This window comes from Typopeltis vanoorti, chromosome 16 (genome assembly GCF_054136105.1).
Source record: "Typopeltis vanoorti isolate ZY-2024b chromosome 16, IOZ_Tvanoo_1.0, whole genome shotgun sequence".
Taxonomy (NCBI): domain Eukaryota; kingdom Metazoa; phylum Arthropoda; class Arachnida; order Uropygi; family Thelyphonidae; genus Typopeltis; species Typopeltis vanoorti.
The window spans coordinates 38,584,655-38,608,241 of record NC_143564.1 but is presented as its reverse complement, the minus strand read 5'-3'; the positions used below and the strand labels follow the sequence as shown (position 1 = coordinate 38,608,241).

Genomic DNA, 23,587 nt, shown 5'->3' with positions numbered 1-23,587 from the left:
TGGCTATGTGTAGGTCTCCTCTTAGTTATACAGCTTTGACCCTTTTTTTTTTTTTTTTTTAAGTTTAACTTTTAATTCTATCATTTAGAAAATTGTATTTATATGTTTAATTTTCTATTTATTGTTAATTAAAATGGTCACTCCGCTTTGAGCTCTGATTGTTGGTCTGCATATCAGAATTACTTATAACTTGTGTAATATTTTTGGTTTTGTTTCAGTTGTTTTACTAATTCCAATTCCTTTGTTATTATACTTTTTTCTTTTCCACATTGCCATCTTTAGAATATTGAACATTGCTACTCTTTTATCTTTATCCTTTCCTGGTTGTAATTCATTATTTCCATCAGATGAATTCCATTTTAAGTTTATGAGTGACAGAGATTTTTATTTAGTAAGGCAACCAGCCATAAACAACACTTGCAGTCCTCAGAACCACAGTATCTCTCATAATTCAGTTTAGTGGAAGAAAACAGTTCAAAAATATAAACTAGGGTTTATTAGTTCCAGTATTTCTCCTCTGTCACACATACTCTTCAAGGATACAATATAAAATGTGCAATAACACACACGCACATATAATAAGTGGAAGTTGTTGTACTAAAAGACTAAAGAGGGATGCACACACTGTGAGTGCTGTAAATTAAAGGTACCAAGAAATTATATACTTGTTTTAATCCTTTATCCAAGTGTAAGCAAACAAAGTTTATGCCTGAGGTATTTTCAGGACTGGGGCAACTCATATATAGAGGCTAATAACTTCATATCACTTGCTTTTGTATCCCATAATGCAAGGCACATAATCCTTGCTGACATGTATAATGCTATGCATTATGGGAATAGTTACTACCTAGACTTGTTTTGACCTTTATTGAAGTCTCATCAGTGGGAGCCAGACCTAGAGGTGATACTAAGGTTGAAGTAATGCAGCTAACGGAAGTAAATAAAGAAAGGAATAAATGGATAAAGGATTAAACCAAGTATATAATTTCTTAGTATCTTTAATTTATAATATAACCAAGTGGAAAAACTTCCAACTATCTCTAATTCAGAGTATTTTAATAATAAGGTGTGGCACCTTTTGGCTACTCGTATATGAAAACATGACTTCAACTTTAGTATCACCTCTGGGTCTGGTTCCCACTGATCAGACCTCAATAAAGGTCGAAACCAGTTTGGGTAGTGACCCTTCCCATAATTCATAGCATTATACATGTCTGCAAGGATATGTGCTTTGCATTATGGGATACTAAGGAAAGTGATATGAAGTCATTAGCCTCTTATACAAGTTGCTCCAGTCCTGAATATACTTCAGGTGAAAACTTTGTTTGCTTACACTTAGATAAAGGATTAAACGAAGTATATAATTTCTTGGTATTTTTAATTTATAGTATAACCAAGTGGAAAAACTTCCAACAACTGCGAGTGTTGGGTAGTTAGTCTTGACTGATTTTTTAGAGATAACCATGTCATGAAGATAAGATTGAATAACACATCAGCAGAAGGAAGGATGAATAAAGTGTTAAAGTTTAATAGTCAGATATTTCAACCTGAAAGTTATAATCACTTGCATAAAGGCTAGTGAAGTACAAGGTGTAATGAAAACATTGGATTATTTGAAATAGTACTAACCACATGAGTGACTGACAGAAGAAGCATATATATATATATATATATATATATACTTCTTCTGTTAGTCTCTCATGTATTTATATATATATATATATATAAATTATTAACAATGTCTGACAGAATGAAACTTTCTCATATCATATCATTCGGGCTTGAATAATGTTCATTTGTCCTAACCTGAACTGGATTGATTGCTTCTCCTTACTGAAGATATGGGAATGTCTTATTCTAATTAGACATTGTTAACAATTTATATGTACACAGTCATGCCATAAATATTATAACTTCCGTACAACCTGATCCGGTCCACAGAACTGCATAAACTAGGTTCCCTTACTGGCACTGTATGCACCCAACATTTGCATGTTTATCAGTAGAGAGAGGGGGGGGAGAGAGAGAGAGAGAGAGAGAGAGAGAGAGAGAGAGGGGTCTAGCTGTATGGGTTAACATGCAGTGGGGAGATTATGAGAATTGTGTAGCTGTAATAGCACTTCACAAGAATGGAATTCAGCCACCTGTTATATTCAACACACTAAACACACTTGGATCTGTCATACTATTAACTGTTTTAATGATACAGAAGACATATACGACTACCAAAGAACAGGTTGACTATGCTTCGTTAGGATGCAACAGCCTGTGAGAGCTGTGAAGGTGGCCTCTACCATAGTCCTGTGAGAATGCAGAAAGTGATTTATCTAGAGATGAACATTTAGGATAGGGGTGAGAGCCTATCATCGTCCTACTGGACACTTCCTAACACCACAATTTATGTGGTAGGGGGATAAAATCAAAGGCACTTCTTCGGGAGTACGTGAAACACAGAGATATCCTCTTCACAGGTGATAAGATTTTTACCATTTAATTTCTAAATGGAGTATTTTGTAAAGTATTCTCTTGATATTCCTATTTTCAAACTTTCTCTCTGCCTAAGATACATTAATGATGTGTTTTCCATTTGGCCCACATATGACTCAGACATGTTAGGCTCTTTCCTCCTCCATTTCAACAGCACTCCAGTTCATGGTAGAAAATGAAAATAACACTAGTCTGTTCTATGAAGATCCTAACCACATATCTTTCCCATAGTGCTCTTTCTTTCATTTTTTCAGTTTACATAAAACCTACTCACATGGATAACATACACAAACTTTCTTATCCCCCCCCCCCCTCCTTTCCAACAATATGGTGTCATTAAAACCCTTGTTAACAGTCCCACAGCTGGACACTTCTTTATTTGCTGTACTTTCCTATTCAATAGCTCCAATGCCAAAAAAAAAAATAATAATAATAACAAAATTGTTCTTTCTCCTTCACATCCCTCTTACCACAGGTTAATGCCATTATTATTATTTCTCTCCAGCACACTGAAAAAATTTCCAGAACTTCCAAAAAATGTAATCTCTGCACTGCTTTTAAAGCTCATAGCTGACTATCTTATCACCCCTTCCCTCTCTTCCAGGTGTATGCAAGGTTCTTTGTTCTTGCATCTTATATTATGGACAAACTGGGAGATCGGCCAACATCTGCCAAGAGCACAAGAAATACATGTGCTGCCACAATTATTGTCAGTTAGATCTAGCTGACCATGCGATGGATGCCTTGTGTAGAATCAAACAGGGAAAAATCTACTGTGCTTCACTGCAGCAAATACAGACTTGAAAGACTTGTTTTGGAATCAGCAGCAGATTTAAAAAATCAACCTAATCTAAATAAATATAGTTGTGTTAAACTTCTCAATATTTTAGAAACATTAATTCTTAGACCTCCTACCCCACAGTCAAGGCAAGCTACCACCCATAGAGGACATCCATTGATCTTTCCAGTTATTGTGTGTCAGTGTGTGTTATTACAATTTCTGTATAATGTTCCAGGATATGTTTCTGTGACAGAGACAAAATACTGGAACTGTTAAACCTGTTCTCTAAGTCTAGTACTCTACTTCTTGATCTATCTAAACTATGGAGGCAATACTAATAGCTGCTGGTAGGGAGGTTTGCATGCATTGACATCAAGAGCCATGCCACCATATCTTTTGAGGTCTTTAGTGCACACAAGCCTCCTTATCACTTTAAGGTACAGATAGCATTAAGGAGGTTGACTTCTTTATTTACATTTTAAATCCCAAATTTTATTAAATTCCATCAACCTTGAAGTGGTACATCTGCAGTTGAGTTATTGTAGTATACAATTCTGACAATGTTTTGCTTGTATCCACACAAATGATACAAATGGTCTGATTGAAACAAATACAGGAACTTGTCAATTTTTGGTAAGGATTCCAAGTTTGAGTTAAAATCTATTCAATCAGATGGATAAAATAACTCTTATTAGGGACTTATTTTGTGAAACTTTTTTTTTAAAGGAAAATGCTTCATAACTTTGTATTTATCAGATCACAAAGTTACTTTAGGACTTATTTTTTGTCATGGATAAATGCTGGTTACTTACACAGTATTTTATATTTGGATGTATTTATTCATAGACTGAACCTTTTTTTTTTTTAATATATATTTATGTAGTTTGATGTTAGTGTGAAGTATCCAAGAATTTGGAATGATCATCAAAACTGGACTTGCAATTTAACTGGTTGCAAAGCTACTTTACACATTATCTATGCTCATAAAAACTTCTTTCAAGGTGAGTTATTCATTTAACAATTATTGCAATACCAATTATTCCTTTGAATAAATTTATTATTATTATTATTATTGAGAGTCCTTCAGGGAGTGAGAGATTCATTGAGGGAGACCACATATCACTTGCACCAACTGTCATACCTGTTCTTGTATTCATTCACATTATCTGCACCCACAATCTCCAGAGGCACTCCATTCTAATCATGCACTACTCTATGAGAAAAAAAAATCTAGCTCCCAATCCTTCTTTCACTGCATTAATTTTCAGCTTCATGGATGTTCTCTCCCCATCCTCCATAAAATGAAAATTCCATATACTGATATCTTGCATGGTCCTTTCAGAAGTTTGAAAGTCTCAATCATATCACCTCCTCTTTCTCCTGTTTGCTAATGTCTGAAGTCCACAAATTCTCAGTCTGTCATTCATCATGGTCTATATTTCACAATCCCAATATCATCTTCAATACCCTCTCTTTTGAACTCTTTCCACTGAATCAGCATCACCACAGAAACTAGGAGACCAGACCTGTGCGCATTAGCCCAAGTGAAGTCATATCAAGGTCTTGTTAAGAGGTAAAATGACTTTCTTATCTCCACATGCTAAGATTTGCTCGAACATCAATTATCCACTGAGTTGTATTTTTAATGTTTGCTACAGGACCTTTGATTTTCCACTTCCTATCTGCTAAAACTTCAAGATCACTAGCCTGATCAGTTTCTTCCAGCATAATAATCCTACCAATATGTGCATGACTATATTTACTAACATGAACTGATAGCCATTTTCACATGCCCACAATTCCAGTCTATTCAATTCATTCTGCAAGTTCTGCATATTAGTTGCATTCCTGATTACCCTGCCTATCTTTGCATCCTCAATAAACCCCCTGTTAGATCCTTCTAATTGTGATTAATGTAGATTGAATAACAGTGGGCCATGACTAATCACTGTGGTACACCATTAGTCACCTTAAATTGTACAGAAAATTGTACAGACTTGCACCCCCATATATCACTTTTTGATATCTATCAATCAGCCTTCCCCTTATCCACACTAATTATAATCCTGTCTCATATTCTCCAATTTATGCAACAGTCTTCCATTGTGTATTCTTTCAAAAGTGTTAAGAAATCCAATAGTACCATGATATATCCATTCTCCTCATTGAACTCACCAGTATCTTTGTTATAGAATGTAAGAGCTTAAATGTGACCTTTCCCTTATTAAGCCTATTCTGTTCATTGCAAAATATAGATTTTCTGTCAACTCATTTCTGTATGTGCGCTCTTATGAGAACTTTTCCAAAATCTTCAACACCACCTCAGAGATACCGTTTAGTTGATAACTGGACACATCAGTTTTTGCACCATCATCCCTGTGCAATGGAATTATTATGCATTCTTACCATTTCTGTAGAATCTGCTCTGTTCTGAGGTTCTAATTATATAGTCTGGTCAAAGGAACAATCAGTTCAGCTGAACACTCTTTTAACATTTGTGCCAGTATCCCATCAGCCCATGTTGCAAATTGTTATTCATTTTATGCAACAGCTCTAGTACCTCCTCTTCATAAACCTGAGTTTTTTCATCCAGTGAAGCGGTAGCATCGAGCTCAATGTTGCATAAACCAGGTTGGTAATTTTTAACAAAAGGGGCTCATTAGTTGAAAAATTTCTTCTGTATTGGTCTACATTCAACAGAGTTATTTTTTCATAATCACTCTTTCTTTTACTTGCAGTGTAATGATTCTTTAGCTTGCAGAGCAGGTTTTATTTATTTATTTATTTATTATTATTATTTTTTTCATACTTGGACTTGGCTTTCTGCATAATAATTGTGACTCTTCTGACCTGCTCCTTATAATTTTCATGACTGACATTATCTTTATGCACATGATATTTCTTCCACCTTATCTTTTTTCTTACAGATCTCTTGCTTAAAATGATTACTCATCCATTTCACTTTTTTTTCTAGGGACATATTTCAATATTGCACGATTTAAGTCTTTAAATGTTTCTTATCCACTGCTGATATCCTTCCCATCTAGCAAATGGTACGGTGGGATCTAGCATCCTCCTCAGTTGGTCATCATTTCCTGCTTTTTTTTAGTTTAGTATGTAACTTTTTCTCCATAAACTTAGTCATTTTCCTAATCAGTACTGCATGATCCCTGAAACCATCTGTAGACAGAACAGTCACGTCTTTACCTAAAAACTCTTATGACACTATAAACAGATCTAACACTCTTTGACCATGATATATAAAAATTATATAAAATTATGTTGTAAAGTGTTAAAATATAGTGCCAGAAAGGCTTCCATTTGACAAGTTATGCTTAATGAAGAATATTATGTATCCATTCTTGTTATAACCAGATAAAGAATCTTAAAAGTTTCAGAATTTACCATAGAGTTTATTATAATATGAACTTTGGCAGGTTATTCTGCAAATTTTTTAAAATGTATACATTTTACAGAATTTTAGTAGATAAACCAGAAAGGAGCATACTGTACATAAAATCTTCTTCCAGAGTAGATAACACGTGTCTTCAAAATTGACTCATTCTCTCACTGGGCTCGTTTTCTTCCAGGATATTAGTGAAGAATCTGTCCTGGTAATCTTCTTTCTGCTGTGTTCTTTCAGTTTTTCTCTGTATTCTGCTATTTTATCTACTGTTTAATCAAACTTAGGGTGTAAATCCTAAGTTTACACATTCTGCTGTTTTCTAATATCTTTATTTTATTATCTATTATTATGCAACCTGTTACTGATCTTAGGGATTTCTTTTCTGTAGTTATATTTTCATAAGATTTTTTATTTTTTTAATTTATTGATGTCTTTATAGAATTTTATGCATTGTAAAGTTTCTATTGAATCTAATTGAAATCTTTTCATTTTTTTAAATTTGTTTTTATCAATTCCATATTCAAGAAGTTGCAAAAGATATAGAACAACAGTGCCCTGTATAGACAAGTCATCAAGAAGAAAGATGGAACCTATTGATATGTTTTTTTGAATAGTGTACATGCTTTCATCATTAAATGCAGTGTTGCATCCTAAATAGTTCTGTGTTAATTGTTCAGGTACACAGCTGAAATTTGAAACGTTTTATGTCACATTTGTCTCCGGCTTACCAGCCTGGAACTCGGGGAGTTGGGCAGCGTAAGCGGGGGGGGGGGGGGAGCCCCCAGTAAAAATATGTAAATATAAAGATAAAATATTTTGTGTATAAACTATTTATATATAATGGATGGATCTTTCTCATGGACTCATTTCCCCTGCTTTCTTACAGATGATCTATTGTTGCCTCATGTCTATTCTCTCAGTGCTTTCAATGAAGTAGCAACTGCTATTCCTCCTGTGAAAGTCCCAAGTACAAATCGATTGAACCAGCTTGTGCATTTCATTCTGTATACTTTATCTCCTTATCATCCTCACTCACCACATGTTCCACAAAGATTTTTACTCTTAAAGAGTTTTACCCCTGGTTGCTAAGGAGAGTAAAAGATAACAGTGTGGTAGGAAAAATACCATGTTGTCCATGTATGATAATGATGAGTTGAGAAGGTGAGTGAGGATTATGCATGCGATACTAGCAGAGTTGTGTGAAGAGAATGGGGTTTGTTTTGTTTAAATGCTACATTTAAATGGATTTGGTGTGAGTCAGCTGGAGAAACTTTGCTGCAAGAGAGAGAGAGAGAGTAATGATTGAAGTGAATGGAAAACTTGAGGAAGCAAGAGGTGGTAGAGGTAACATGGAAGAGCAGGGAAGTAGGGTAGGAGAGTTTATAATGCAGAATTGAGTGAAGAGAAATGATAGAAAGAAGGAACACAACACAAACATGGGAATGGGGTGGGATGGATAGGGGAATACAGAAGTGTGTGAGAAGAGTGGATGATGGATACAGAAGCAGGTGTGTGTGTGCACATCTGCTTCTGTATCTGTAGGGGAAAATAAACAGGTCTGAGGAGAGGTGTAAGATCAGTTATGGTAGAGAGGAGTGGTCAGAGGGAAGATATGGAGGAGTCATATCTGAGGAATGGGGTTGGTGAGGCCTGTTATAGAACCAGAAATAAGATAGTATGTATGTACAAATGCCAGAAGTATTCAAAATAAAAAGAAATGCAATTGTAGCATTAATAGTGTATATTTACCCAAAAATTCTTGGAATAAGTGAGGCATAGTTAGATGAGGATGACATTCTGACAGGAATAGAGATTGATAAATATGATGTTTTTCATGAGGATAGGCAGGGCAGAAGAGGAGGAGGAGTGCTGTTTATGGTAGAAGAGGAATTATCCTTCATCTAAGCTGTAGATGAAAGGAGTGAACAGTGCAGTGGTTTTAAAGCATCATGGTGTGAGGTGGAGGTGAACAGAATGAAATATCTAGTAGGGTGTTGCTATAGACCTGATAATATGGAGGACAGTGAGAAGAACATGCATAGGCATATTCGTCTAGCTAATAAGAAAAGGGCAATCATTATTGGATGATTGTAATTGTGGTAATATAGATTGGGATGAAGAAACAGCAGCTGGGATCAAAGGTAATGAATTTCTTGACAGACAACTAACTACTTTAGTTGTCTGTCAAGTACATAATAGAGGGAACAATAGGGTTCAAGGGTCTTGGATTTGATTATTTCAGCAGAGGACGTTATTATAAATGAGGTGATAAATCTCCCTCCAGTTGGGATAGTGACCATGAAGTGATTATTGGTGGTCAGCCATATGAGAACTTCTGTGAGATAGGGATATGTGTAGAACTATAAGGGTAGTGATTATGACATGCTTAGGAGACAGCTTTCAGCTATATCATGAAAATTAGATCACTTCTTCTTGGGACCTGTTCATGATCCTGGCATTGTGTAAATACATTCCAAAGTCAAGAGGTTAAATAAAGTGGGTGTGAAATGGATGCATGAAGAGGTGGAAGAAGAAGAAGGCATTATGGAGGCAGCATAAGATGAGTGATGGTAATAGTCTGTTGCACAAGTACAGAGTGCAAACAAGTGAGGTAACTCACTTGGTAAGGCAGCAAAAGTGCAGTATGAGCAGCAGTTAGCTAACGAGGCCAAAAGAAATCCTAGAAAGTTTTTTCAATACATAGCTAGTAGAAGGAAGAATGGTTATGGATGGATTATACTGGTTAGAGAGAATGGTAGAGATCAAAAGCAGGGGATTCTAAATTAGCTTCTCAGGTCTAATCACTTCCATCAATTCCTTTCACCACCATTGTGGTGAAAGGAATTGATGGAAGTGATTAGACCCTCACCTTTTTGCTGCACATTATTAGAGATCCATAATAGTCATTCTCCTGGATGGAGATGACACGTGATAAGACAGTGCATGCTACCACGCATGGAATTTTTTTTCCATCAGAAATTTAAAGTGAATGTTTCATTTTTTGAATGTTTCTGCTTTGCACTTGTTCTGCTTTCAGGTGATAGAGCAAATTTAAGCTTAATTGTCATGAGCTGCTTGATTTTGGTATGAGTCATAAAACATAACAAGAATTTTCAGTTTTGTCATCTGCCTTCCCTCTTACAAAATAAGCAGTTTACTACTACGAAGCATAATATATTTTTTTTGATTCTGTCTCCAAGCTATCTGTCTGAGAGCTAGATAACTGAGTTAGCCCATTAATATATTGAATAATTGATAATCAAGAGATTACTTAAAATTAAAGATACCAGGAAATTATATACTTGGTTTAATTCTTTATCCAAGTGTAAGCAAACAAAGTTTGCACCTGATGTGTTTTCAGGATTGGAGCAACTCATATATAGAAGCTAATGGCTTCACATCACTTGCCTTAGTATTCCATAATGCAAAGCACATATCCTTGCAGACATGTATTAATGCTATGCATTAATGGGAAGGGTTACCACCCAGACTGGTTTCAACCTTTATTGAGGTGAAAAAAGTAAAGGGTTGCTCATCATAGACCTAGAGTAGTTAGTATAGGGGTGCAAGAGAGCCTTATAGTATTAGGAGAAAAAAAGACAGGTAGATAACACGAGAGAGAGAAAAGGCCTCAGCTCTTTTATATCATCATATAGCCAAAGGCTGTCAGTTTTCCTTTTTCACCAATCTCATATAGATGAACAACCAAAAAACCAATTGAAACTAAAACCCCAAAAATGACTGATAAGCTGCATCTGGGTTTAACTGCCTTGAGTTGGCCTTCTCTGCCTGGGATTGCTCTCCAGTCATCCCTACAATTGACTATAAGACTACATTGAATTAAGAGGATGGAACTATTTAAAAAGCCTCTCATAGCAAGAATAGACAGAATTTTATCTCCCCCCTGGTGAATATTGCATAATGTGTTTCTACACCATTTAGTCATAAATTTGATATCTCCTAGAATGCTTCTTTCTAAATACAAAAGACGTCTGACTGAACAATGAAATATCCACAATACAATATTATAAAGCATTTGGATGTCATATTGCTGGTTTTCAAATCCATGATTTTTTCTAACCTTCCATAAATGGTATTTTAATTCATTAATTATAAAAATCAAAATTCTCTTCCAATTGCTGACAGGTGGTGGGTATTATAAAAAAATAACCTGTTCTGTTGTAAATAGTGGCATGCTCAACACATTACATAATATGTTCTGGATACGCAGAGCAAGAGGGCAGCTGTAGAATGCATGTTCTACTGTTTCCAATTGGTAACAGATGTCACATATTGGATCTCCGAAATTAAAGTATCCTCCATTTGATGGCATTGACTGGAAGGTGACCACATGCAATTCTCCAAGCAAGATCCTTCCTGTTAGGGTACCCTTGGAACTTCATCAAGTTATGAAACAAAATATTGTTGTCAGTACCCAACTGTGGAACTTCACAGCAAAAGAGATTAAAGATTTCTTTATACCAAATTTTACTTTTTTTAATGGAAAGAATGTCAATTCTGGAGTGTTTTAGCAGTCTTAGAGTTAAGCACAGAGTGTTGTAGCATTCAGGCACAATCTCAGGCTTTTGGGCCTTTATAATCATTAACTCCAAACAGGGGAAGATGAAAACCCAAGTAGTACTGGAGAAGGTCTGCACATGTGTGATTAGTTTGCAATATTTTATGAATTTTTGAAGCTGTATTGCTTAAATAGCAGAATTTTAAGACTGGAAGTCCAAATCCTCCATACTTTGTTGATAGTTGAAGAAATTCCTTTTTAACTTCTTGGTATCTGCTAGACCAAAAAAATTGCACAGGTTTACTATATAATTGCTTTTCTTCAGCTTCTGTGATGTCTGTAATATTTATTATGTACAACTGAGCAGGAAAAATTATGGTTTTGAGTACTTATGGCTTTAGATGAAAAGGAGAGCGGCCCTATTTTCCAGTCTTCTAACATTTCTCAAGTTCTTGTATATAAGTTCTTGGACTGGTAATATTAGGTAAGTGGAGAAGGGAATTCCAAGTATAATGAGGGATGCCTCATTATGACAACAAAAGGAATGCCTCCAAGATCCCACTTTCCATAAACTTTTAATTTTGTCTGCATTAATAATTAATCTGCTGCTTTTTCTGAATTTTTTCAAAATACCAAAAAAAAAAAAAAAAATATATATATATATATATATATATATGTATGGAATCATTATCCTTCAAAGTTCCAACTACATCATTGGCATATGCTAATACCTTATTTTCCTTTTTAGTTGAAGGAACTGTTATCCCTCGCATAGCATGTGTATTGTTGACTTGTTGTAAGAAAGGTTCAAGAATCAATGCAAACAGCAGTGGACTGAAAGGGCTACCTTGCTTGACTCCTTTTTGAATTTTTACTAGGTCTGACAGGAACCCATTAACTAGGAGGCTGATGGTTGAATTGGCATAGGCTCCTTTGATAACAGATAGCAGTTTTTTACCTACACCAATTTGCTGGAGGATATGGAATAGAAAGGGATGCCGGACATTATCAAATGCTTGAGTAAGGTCTAGCGATAACACTGCCATCGACCTTTTTTGTGTTAACTAAGTGGATTAGATCACATAGCAGAAATAGATTAAATTCTACTGCTCGAACTGGTACTCCATACACCTGTGTGCTGCTTTTAATTAAATATTTCATTCCCACTTTGAAGCTGTTATTGATAATGCAGAAAATATCTTGTAGTCAGTATTAGATAGAGAAATAGGTCTCCAACTGCTGATTAAGGTGTGATCTCTATTAGGGTGAGGAATGAGGACAGTATGGCTTGCTACAAATTCACTTGATATGTGTCCTGATGAGAGAAAGGAATTAAATAGTGTAACTAGAATGGGAAGAATAAAATCCCAGTCCTCACGATAATGTTCTATCTCTAGACCATCAAGCCCTGGGTATTTTCTTGTCTGGCATTCTTTATAGGCTGTGGTAACTTCAGATGTTGTAATGGGACCATCTTGAATATGAACAGGAAAGCCATTAATGTTGCAAGAGTTATAATTTCCAACTGTACTATTGTCTTCAAACAGATTTTTGTATGTTTTTGAAAGGAGTCAAGGATGTCTTTAGTGTTGGACATGTCTTCTCCATCAACACAGATTTGAGTGATAGTCCTTTCTTTGCAAAATTTATTGAGATCTCATCACTGAGAGTCATAGCCATAGGTGATACTAAGGTTGAAGTAATGCAGCTGTCATATTTTCATATATGAGTAGCCAAAAGGTGTCACACCTTATTATTAAAACACTCTGGATTAGTTCTTGGAAGTTTTTTTACTTAATTTTACTATAAATTAAAGATGCCAAGAAATTATATACAGGGTGTTCGGGATAAATTTGACAGTTTCGTAAGGAAAAAGAAAATCTTCTTTGTATCTATTAAATTTAATGAATTGACAAAAAAACATTACAGGCAGAGTTAATTACAATACTATCAACAAGATTTACTCAAAATAACCACCATTAGCATCGATCACAGCTTCAATTCTGCTTCGGAACCTCGAACAAGCTGATGCTACAGTCTCCCTGGGAAGGGCCGCAAAAACTGTTTTAATTTTATCCATTAACTGGGCTTTTGTATTACTGGAAGTGTGATTGGTGTCTTTTTCAACTGCGCCCCATACAAAATAATCCATGGGGTTAAGGTCTGGGGAGTTTGGAGGCCAAACATTTGGACTGGTGAAGTCGTAGAAATTTTCAGACAACCATTTTTGACTTTTCCCAGAGGTGTGGCAAGGGGCCGAATCCTGCTGCCATACATACGGCCTACCATTGGCTACCCTTGTTATCCAGGGCTTGACTACAGTTAGCAACTCCACGAACAAAGCCCGAATTCCAATGCCAGGGTTCTTCAACACCTGTTCCTGCAGATTTGCGAGGAATTCTGCTGTACGAACGCAATCAGATCGTCTTCTAGGGATCTTTCTTCTTGCTACATCCTCGTAGTCACCATTGCAAGTCTCTAGTTCATGCCTGATTGTTTTTACTGTATTCAGGGAGCATTGGGCAGCAGTCGTAATATCCTTATTTTGATGGCGGGCACGAATCATCATGATACAAGTTATTCTCTTCCATGATTCAGGTGGGTTCCAGCTATCCATCCTTTCTGACATCTTGTATATGAATGAAGAAGGGTCCAAACTTTTAAATGAAGAGAAGTGTGTGTTAATACATGTAACTTACGGAAAAATATAATTAATTATAAATATGTCAAATTTATCCCGAACACCCTGTATTTGGTTTAATCCTTTATCCAAGTGTAAGCAACCAAAGTTTGCACCTGAAGTATTTTCAGGTCTGGGGCAACTTGCATTATAGAGGCTACTGACTTCACATCACTTGCCTTAGTAGTGAAAGGGTAGTGACCCTTGTCATGCAAAGATTAATAGAAGATACATGCAGCTGATAATATACTAAACACCTATGTAAAAGTGGTTGGAGTGAGTTGATCAGAGATGGATCAATAATCATTTTGATTGCTCTCTTCTGTATTACATCTATTAATTTTAGAGAACTACTGGGGTAATGATCCAGATGTAGGAGCAGTACTTGATGTATGTGAGGATTGATGATTTGTACAGGATTTATGTTCAGAGATGAAGTAATGCTAATGCCTTGAGTGAAGGAGGAATTCTAATTTTTTGGATACTGAGGAAATAGTGACTGTGATGTGTTTATGACAAGAGAGACTTGATATCAGAGTGATACCAAATTTTATCTTGCCTAGCACTCTGTGTGTTGTCAAAGGTAACTCTAGAAGAATATGTTTTTTTTTTTTTTTTGTGGGATATGAAGCCAGAGTTGTGTTTAACAGGCATTGAAATTGACAAGACTATCTGAACCCCACTAAAGAATTGTTTCATCATCATCATCAAATTCCTGCCATGTACCCTCAAGGGGTGTACAGGATATGACAGTACTACATGAAAAATTTACATCATTACTAACTTCCTATCTACAATTTTCCTCCAAATCAGTCTGTTACTTGTGAAGACTCCAACATTATCAGATCTTATATTTCTATCGTCTAAGGCACTTTGTACCGTATCAATCCACCTATATCTTGGTCTTCCTCTGGGTCGTTTTCCTACCAACCTGGCATAGAACACTTGTTTTGCTAATCTTTCCTCTCCCATTCTATTTAAGTGACCATACCACCTGAGATTAGCTCTGCTAACGCACTCCTGGATGCTGACAATGTCAAGTTCTTTCCTAATATCCTCATTTTTAATATAATATTGCCATTGATGCCATCTGTTCACGCCTCTAATCTTTCTCAGGACTCTCATATCTGCGGTCTCTAGTCTTTGGTAAAGTGTTTTACTTCTGACCCAGCTCTCAGATCCATAAGTTAAAACGGGTTTGAACACTGTCTTGTATACAGCTAATTTAGTGTTCCGACTAATTTCTCTCTTATTCCATATGAATTTATTCAATTGACTTCCTACCATACCAGCTTTGTTGATTCTGTTGTCTATATTTATATTTAATTTACCATCTTCAGTAAAAATTGTGCCTAAGTAACTGAAATGTTTTACTTGTTCCACAGGTTCTCCATTCACAACACAGTTGACATTTTCAATGATTCTGCCTATTTTCATTGCCTTTGTCTTTTTATTGCTGACCTTCATACCATATCTATTACAACAGCTATTCAATTTAGTCAGAGAATCTTGCAGACTTGTAGTGGATTTATTTAGAAGTATAACATCATCCGCATAAAGCAAAGAGCTGACATTAACATCTACAATTTTGATATCAGGTTTAATACCACTTTCCTTCATAATGTGATCCATATAGATAATGAATAACAGAGGGGATAATGTACATCCTTGTCTCACACCAGATTTAACATTAAACCATCTTCCTGTACTTCCTTCAATTCTAACTGCTGACTTACAACTCAAATAAAGACTAAGTATTGCTTGATATAATGCCCCATTGACACCATATAACTGCAGCGTATTGAATAACTTCTCTCTTGGCACCTTGTCATATGCCTTTTCCAAATCGACAAAACTTAAATACAGATCTTTGTTATATTCCCATGCTTTCTCGACTATTTGTCGTAAAGTGAAGATCTGATCCTGATAGCCTCTGTTTGGCCTGAATCCAGCTTGTTCTTCACCAAGCTTTTCTTCCACAATTCTTCTCAACCGTTTCTCAAGTATACTTGCATAGATCTTGCCAGGAACACTCAGTAGGGAAATACCTCTGTAATTCTCACATTCAGTTTTATTTCCCTTTTTATATATGGGTACTATGAGAGCTCTACTCCAATCATCGGGAATTCGTCCCTCAGTCCAGGCTTTCTGAACTATGCAGTGAAGCCACTGTAAGACTTTTATACGACCATACTTCAGCATTTCTGGTCGAATATCATCTACTCCTGCTGCCTTTCCATATTTCAAGCCTTTGATGGCTTTTTCTACTTCAAGTATGGATATGTATTCCTGACTGCATGCCTGGTCAGTGTTTTTTATCACTGTGCTGTCATCACTGCTTGTTTCATTTAGCAGTTTTAAAGTAATTACTCCATACTTCAAGGATATCTTTTTCTCCTGTTTTCATGTCACCTTTATCATCTCTAACTCCTTTTACAGCACTCTTTCCTCCATTCCTAAGCTTCTTCAACAACCTCCAGAATATTTTGCCACCTTCTTGATATTTATTTTCTGCATTCTTGCCAAAGTCCTCCCATGACTTTTGTTTAGCTAGTTTTACACACTGTTTAGCTTTCTTACATTTGTCTCTGTATTCTCTCAGAGCACAAGCAGACTTATTTGACAGGAACATTTGATATGCTTTCTTCTTTTCCTTCACTGCCTCTTTAACTTCCTGTGTCCACCAGGGAGTTCTGATTTTTTTATCCTTGCACACAACCTCACTACATGCCTCTCTGGCAGAATCAATCAATGTTTTCTTCAGAGTTTGCCACTGAATCTTCAAGGTTTGATTCCTGTTCTCAAACACTTTCATTTTCTTTTCAATGATCTTTTCTGCAGTTCACATCTGAGAGCTGCTCAACTTTTATTCGCTTCAAAACTTTCTTACATGTTATTCTTTTCAATATGAAATTCAATTTTATCCTGCTCAAGACTAAATAGTGATCACTTCCAATTTCAAATCCTCTGTACACTCTGGTGTCCTGCACCAGGGAGAAAACATCACTATCAACAATAACATAGTCAATGAGACTTTTCTTATTCCTAGCCTCTTCTCTCCATGTGAATTTGTGCACATTTTTATGTTGGAACATGGTGTTAGTAATAACCAGTCCATGTCCTGAGCAGAAATCCAACAGATATTTGCCATTATTATTAGCTTTGCTCTTTTCTCCAAATTTTTCCAAAATATTTTTATATGTCTCACAATCATTTCCTACTCTGCTATTTAGATCCCCAACAAGAACCAACTTTTCCTTTTTCATTGTGTCAGTTGCTTTTTCTAAATCATCAAAAAATTCCTCCACTTCTACCTTAGTAGAACCTTCTGTGGGACCATAGGCACAAATAAGTCTCATTGTCCAGTTCCCCATTCTCATATTTGCCCACATTACTCTACTTGAGACTGACTGCCATTCAAGAAGATTAGCCTCGTATTTTGTGTTGAATACTATGGCTACTCCTTCTTTTCCTTGATTGTCATTGCCTGAATATAACATTTTGTATTTATTGCTCAGAAAGATCTCACCAGTTTTGGTCTTTTTTGTTTCAGTCACCCCTATTATGTTGATCTGGTACTTATCTAATTCCTCAGCTAGCTCCATTTCTTTGCCATTCAGGCTTCTTACGTTGATAGTACCGATCTTTAACACTGGTGATGTTGAGTTGGGATTTGTTTTCAGATTTGTTCCAGTAGCTGACTTTTCGCTGTTCGCCCTGGTTCCCTGGCGAAAACAACGGGGGCCTTGTTTAACCGGGCGACGCCCCAGCCGGCATGAAATTTTGTCATGTTGTACCATCATTTTTTATTTTGGTTTAACCAATAAGAATACAATTTGGTCGGCTAAATCCCAAATTTGCTAGCCCATCCTCGTTCGTTCAGTATATCAAAGTAGATACCCAACAGGGTGCACCACGAGAAGGTGAGGATTGGACATTAGGTCAGAAGGCCTGGTCAGTTCTCCGCATTCCTTTAAAGGCTATGTGGATGTCTCCTCTCAGTTATACAGCTTTGACCCTTAAGCAAAGGGAATTGTTGAAGAATTGTTTGGAGATAAGAATTTAGGGTTGCAGAGGTTCTTGTTCTGTAGTTTGTGTGATTTGTGTGGTGTAAGATTTGTCGAATGAGGCAAAACTGTATTGGAGTGAGTGGTTGTTAACTGGACTGGTTAATTGATATATGGGATGAGAGGACAGAACCTTGCATGACCCCAGCATTAGTTGCAAAACTCAGTCCTCTTTTCTCACAAAAAAGAACTTTTCCTCTTACTTCCAGTCGTTCTTGGCATAAACATAGTATACAGATATGACCTCTATAACGTTGAGAAAATTAGGTTTCATCTTTTATTCTAGGTGTTATTTTACCTCTGAATAACTTAATTCTGTAGAAATTAGAAATCTATCCAACCATTGAATATTGTTCTCACATTTGGGATTGTGAGTTCTTGACACCATATTGAAGATAAGAATTAGATTGATTAATGATCCACTTTGATAGTCTCTTTCATACAGGATGCTGCTTGCATTTTTTTTAAACATATTTCCATGATCACAGTTCATAAGAATTGGCATTAATAATTATCGTACTCTCCTCTAAATCTTATCAGACATATGAGGAGGGAAGGGCTGGAAAATTCTGATAAACACTTAGAACAAAAATGATATTAAAGCAAATGATAAAAGTTGAAGAAAGAAGAGATGATGAAATAAGAATATAAGAACATACATTACCTTCATAACTCTGCTACTAGTATGTTCTTTCTTATGGTTATATCAGTTGCTTTAATATCATTTTGTTCTAAGTGTTTATCAGAACTTTCGAGACCCCCCCTCTCCCCTTGGGGTTGCAAGAGGAGCTACTCAACACTTTTCCATATTTCAGTGCCAAATTTACAGAACAATTTTTTAAATTTCTTTTTATCCTCTCCTTTGTTGCTGTTATTTGGAACATTCTCCCCTCATATGTTTCCTAAAGAGCATCATAATTTTTTCCAGGCATTTTTTTTTCTTTTTTAAAGCAGTTTTTCATATCTGGTATTAAGTTTTTCTCTTCATTTTACTGATGCTATTGGTTGAGCAGTCCTCTCTATGTGGAGTTACCAAAACAAAACCAACAAAAACTTGGCATTCAAAATTATTAAAAGAGTTATTAAATATCTGATGTTATTTTGAAACTTTGAACTTATTAATCGAAAACATTGATGAAATGTGAATATGGGATGCTGTGTAGGGTCCAGATGTTTTAAATAATGGAATACTACTATTTAAAATAAAGAGCCAATAGGCTTCATTTTGGCGATGTAAACATTATTTAAATTAAGTGGATATTAAATCTCACATTGTTTTATAACCGAATAAGAAACTCAAGATTGGAATCAAATGCCGATACATTTATAGTTACTATATTCAACATGAAACTCTTTGATTCTGATCTTGAGTTTCTTATTTGGTTATAAAACAATGTGGGATTTAATATCCACTTAATTTAAATAATGCAATACTACATTTATATCATGGAAGCTTTCAGTCAGTTTTGAAATTTCAGAAAAGCCAGCATTGTTTTCCTGTTTCACTCTCACATCAATTTCAGTATTTTATGTTTAGATCCTTACTAATCTATATATGTGTTTTTATGCTTGAATACTTAATACAGAAGTATATTTCATTCATTGTTTTGTATATATTTGCATATGTATTTGCCATTTTTAAGTATATATAACTATCAAACCTTATCATATTTAAGTATTAGTGTCATCGCTGTTGTAAATCACCATTGCAACCTTTTGAGACTGCATGGTTGTAGCTGCACAGTAGAATATTTCATTATGGTATTTGTGGCTGTTGCAGCCATAACATTTTGTTGCATATAGATAGAGATATTCATTGGCCTCGATCAATGGGAGATGCTTCATTCAAGACATTCTAGACATATACATTAGAAGTGAAATGGCCAGTATATTGCTAGTGCTATCTTAGCATTTATTAGGGGAGGAAAAACACTTCAGTAGTCGGTGAAACCAATTTTTGTTTTCCAACTACAACTTAGAGTATTCTTCATTTGCAGATTATTTCATAGGAAACTGCAGGTTTCTGCAGTACATGACATTACATGTAGCTATACCATAACCGATCAAGTGACTGATTTTTGAACTGGCACAACTGAATAACATGGAGCATTTCTATTTTGACATTTTTCTGCTAAAATGAAAGACGTCCCATCTGGGATAGGTGCTTTCAACATAGATATCTAGTGTCATTTAGTTCATTATGTTGCAGATCTTTCAAGAATAACTGCAAGAATCTGGTTCTTTATATGGAATTTCCTAGTTACTATATATGTAGAAAACGTTATCCAGTGGCTGGTGATTTTATTTATATTGTAAACTGCAAATTTCCAAAAACTTGGCTTTTGTTTCAAGAATACTTGACTGTTAGTATTCAAACCCTTGAAGTGTGTGTCAAGTAAAAATATTCATTTATAGTAATTTTATAATAAAAATTAATATTGGATTAATTTTTTATTAATCCAATATTAATAGCGGATATTAATTCTTTAATATCCACTATTTCTTTAAAAAAATAAAATTTTAGTAATAAATTTTTTGTTATCTTTTGAACTTAAATTTTATTACAGCTTTAATAGAAGACTGGGCCAGCAAGTCACGTCCTGATCTTTTGCACTTTATTCCATATACTTGGCATTTTAATCTCATACTTAAGGAATTTGAGCTTGTGACAGTAGCTAATGAACATAATTGGATTGACTGTTCTTCACAACATCAGGAAAATGGTAAACCTTTTGTTTTTAAAATAAACAATTTTAAATAGCATTTTGATATAGAATTCAAAAGCAATATAGTACTAAATATTTTGTCTAAATTTTTTTTTTTTTTTACAAAGTATTACAAGATGATAATACTTTGCACCAGTTTAGAAGCTACTCCAATATTGTACTGCCCAGAGTTGATTTTTTTGTTTCTTTTTTTTTTAAGGGGCGTGGTCTAAAAGTTTGATTTTTTGTTATATTATTCCTAATTTATGCTGTTGGTTTATTATAACTTATTTCAGTAGATTATTTGAATCAGACTTTTATTTGAGTCTGTGATTAATGTTTATGTTTTTATGGTGGAACATATGATTTTTTTTTTGATGGTGTAGTTGGTGTCACATCCTTGGATCTTTAATATTCCCTATTCTACATGATGTAATTCGTATAGAATTGAAACCAAAGTTTTTGTTCTCAATTGCAAATGAATGAATGGTATACTGAACAAAATTTTCAGAATCTTGCCTTACCTTACCTTACCTTGAATAGCTCGGCATTTTACATGTGCTTTGAGACAATGCCATTTACAGTTCATAGCAGAATTTTTTTAGCATATTTTTATATGAATCACTGTATTTCAATGAAGCTATTTTATGAAATTTCTGCAGATTCATTCAAGCAAAGTTGATTTTATATTTGTGAGCAAATTTGAAAATGCATTAGTGTTTTATATATGGGACTATCACAAGATGATTGTTGGCTTTGGGGGTGAGTCACTGCAGGTGCAAAGGCTATATGTTTTTAATTTTTAAGATTGCATGTTTCGTGATTCTGAAACATTTTGTAGGTGGAAGCTGCATTTAATAATGGCAAGTAGATGAAAAGAACTGACTATTTTTGGAGATTTTTGGAGATTAGATCATCTTAAAAAGCAAGGAAATTGATAATCAGGCATTTAATTAATTAGATTTACTAAATCTGAATATGAGAAAATCTTGACTGGGCATGATGAAGATTTGCATATTCAGTGGCAAGAAATGGGAGCATATATATATATATATATATATATATATATATATAATGATTAAACATTCGCATGTACCACACTAAAATATAATATTTATTTTACAAATAGTTCATCATCATAAGACATCATCAGCGAGCATGAAGAACAATGGAGGAATTTGAACCATAAAACAGTACAGCGCATGTGCCAAATTTGAATCCCTCTGTACAATTAGTTGTGTTTTTGTTAAGTTAAAACTATTGGCTCTGCGTGGTTAGCCTAGTGGCTATGCTCTAAGCAACCATATGCATGGGGAAGGCGTGTCCTAGGTTCGATTCCTGTCGGTGACATGAGAAGCTTGAGGATCTTCCTCATCCATAACCAAGTTAGCCGGTCTTGGGTGTGGACAGTGGGGTTTATCCCCCCCCCCCCCAGTTCATCTGGGGTTTTTCATCCTGCAAGCAGGCAAACCAGCCCCATGAACACACACTGATACAGTCACGAATATCGCCCTTAGCGGATGCAATAGAGGAGTGGTGAACCGACTGCATTAATATGCCAGTGACCCCTCATTAGGAGGGGACTCAACCCATCCTAGACGGATGAGAAGGATAGGATAGGATAAAACTATTGGCCTGAAATGATTAACACGTTCGCTGCCAACTACGAGTATACTCGTAGTGGGTAAACCTGCTTCACAAGCCAGCTACGAGTATACTCGTATGATGCTTACCGCCGGGAACGAGATTATTGTAGTGACCTTGAAGAAGTGAAAATGCTTGGCTTGTGGGGCTAGCATCAAAACTGTGTATTCTCATAGACCGTATATGCTCTGTACAAGCCAACTACGAGTATACTCGTAGGACGCTTACCTCCGGTAACGAGATTATCGTACTGACCTTGAAGAAATAAAATTGCTTGGCGTAGGGGAACAGACCATGCCGAAGTAGCGTGGCAGCGAACGTGTTAATTAACTATTATGATAAAATTCTATTTAACACAATTGCCCAAACTTTTGGGATAATGAGGCAGTTGTTATGATTGAGATTTGGTCTATGAATTAGAGCTACAGTGCTTTCTTTGAATAGCCTTTCATTATTATTATTAAGAGAGTCCTCTAGGGAGTCAGATACTTATCGAAGGAGGCCACATACTACACACACCAGCTATCATACTTATTCTTGAATTCATTCACATTGCTTGCACTCATAACACCCAAAGGCAATCCATTCCAATCTTGCACCACCCTCTGAGAGAAAAATCTAGTTCTCACACCTTTCTTGGCAGCTTTCATCCTCATCTTCCAAGGATGCCCACCCTCCATAAATTGAAAAATTCCATCATTTGAAATCCTGTATGACCCTTTCAGAAGTTTGTAAGTCTCACTCATATCACCTCTCTTTCTCTTGTTTGCTAGTGTCTGCAGTCTACAAATTCTCAATTTGTCTTCATAATTAGTATTCCAGAATCCTGATATCATTTTTAACATCCTCCTTTGTACTTTCTTCAATATATCAGAATCACAATGGAAACCAGACAGCACACAATAGTCCAAGTGAGGTTCTTATCAAGGCCTTGTAAAGAGGCAAAATAACATCCTTATCTTTACATGTGAACATTCGTTTCAGCATTGCAATTATCTTTTGATTTGTATTTGCAATCTTTGCCACATGGCCCCTGAACTTCAACTTCCTATCTATTAACACTCTCAGATCCCTAGCCTGATCAGTTTCTTCTAGCCTAATCGCACCAATATAATACGACATTGGATATCTAATCGTGCTGAAGTGAATGACTTTACATTTACTCACATTGAACTGACATCTATTTTCCATGCCCACAATTCCAGCCTATTCAAATCATTCTGCAAGTTCTGCATATCAGCAGCATTCCTGATTACCCTACCTATCTTTGCATCATCAGCAAATAGCTGTATGTCGCT

General features: G+C 35.5%; 1 protein-coding gene across 1 annotated transcript in view; it reads left to right on the top strand.

Moving 5' to 3' along the window:
- The window catches only part of tweek (transmembrane protein KIAA1109 homolog tweek), a 1,221,702-nt gene that overhangs the window by 153,449 nt on the left and 1,044,666 nt on the right, over positions 1-23,587 (top strand). The window contains 2 exon segments of the mRNA XM_090406645.1: positions 4,152-4,269; positions 20,508-20,663. Coding sequence (XP_090262771.1) covers positions 4,152-4,269; positions 20,508-20,663 — 274 coding nt within the window.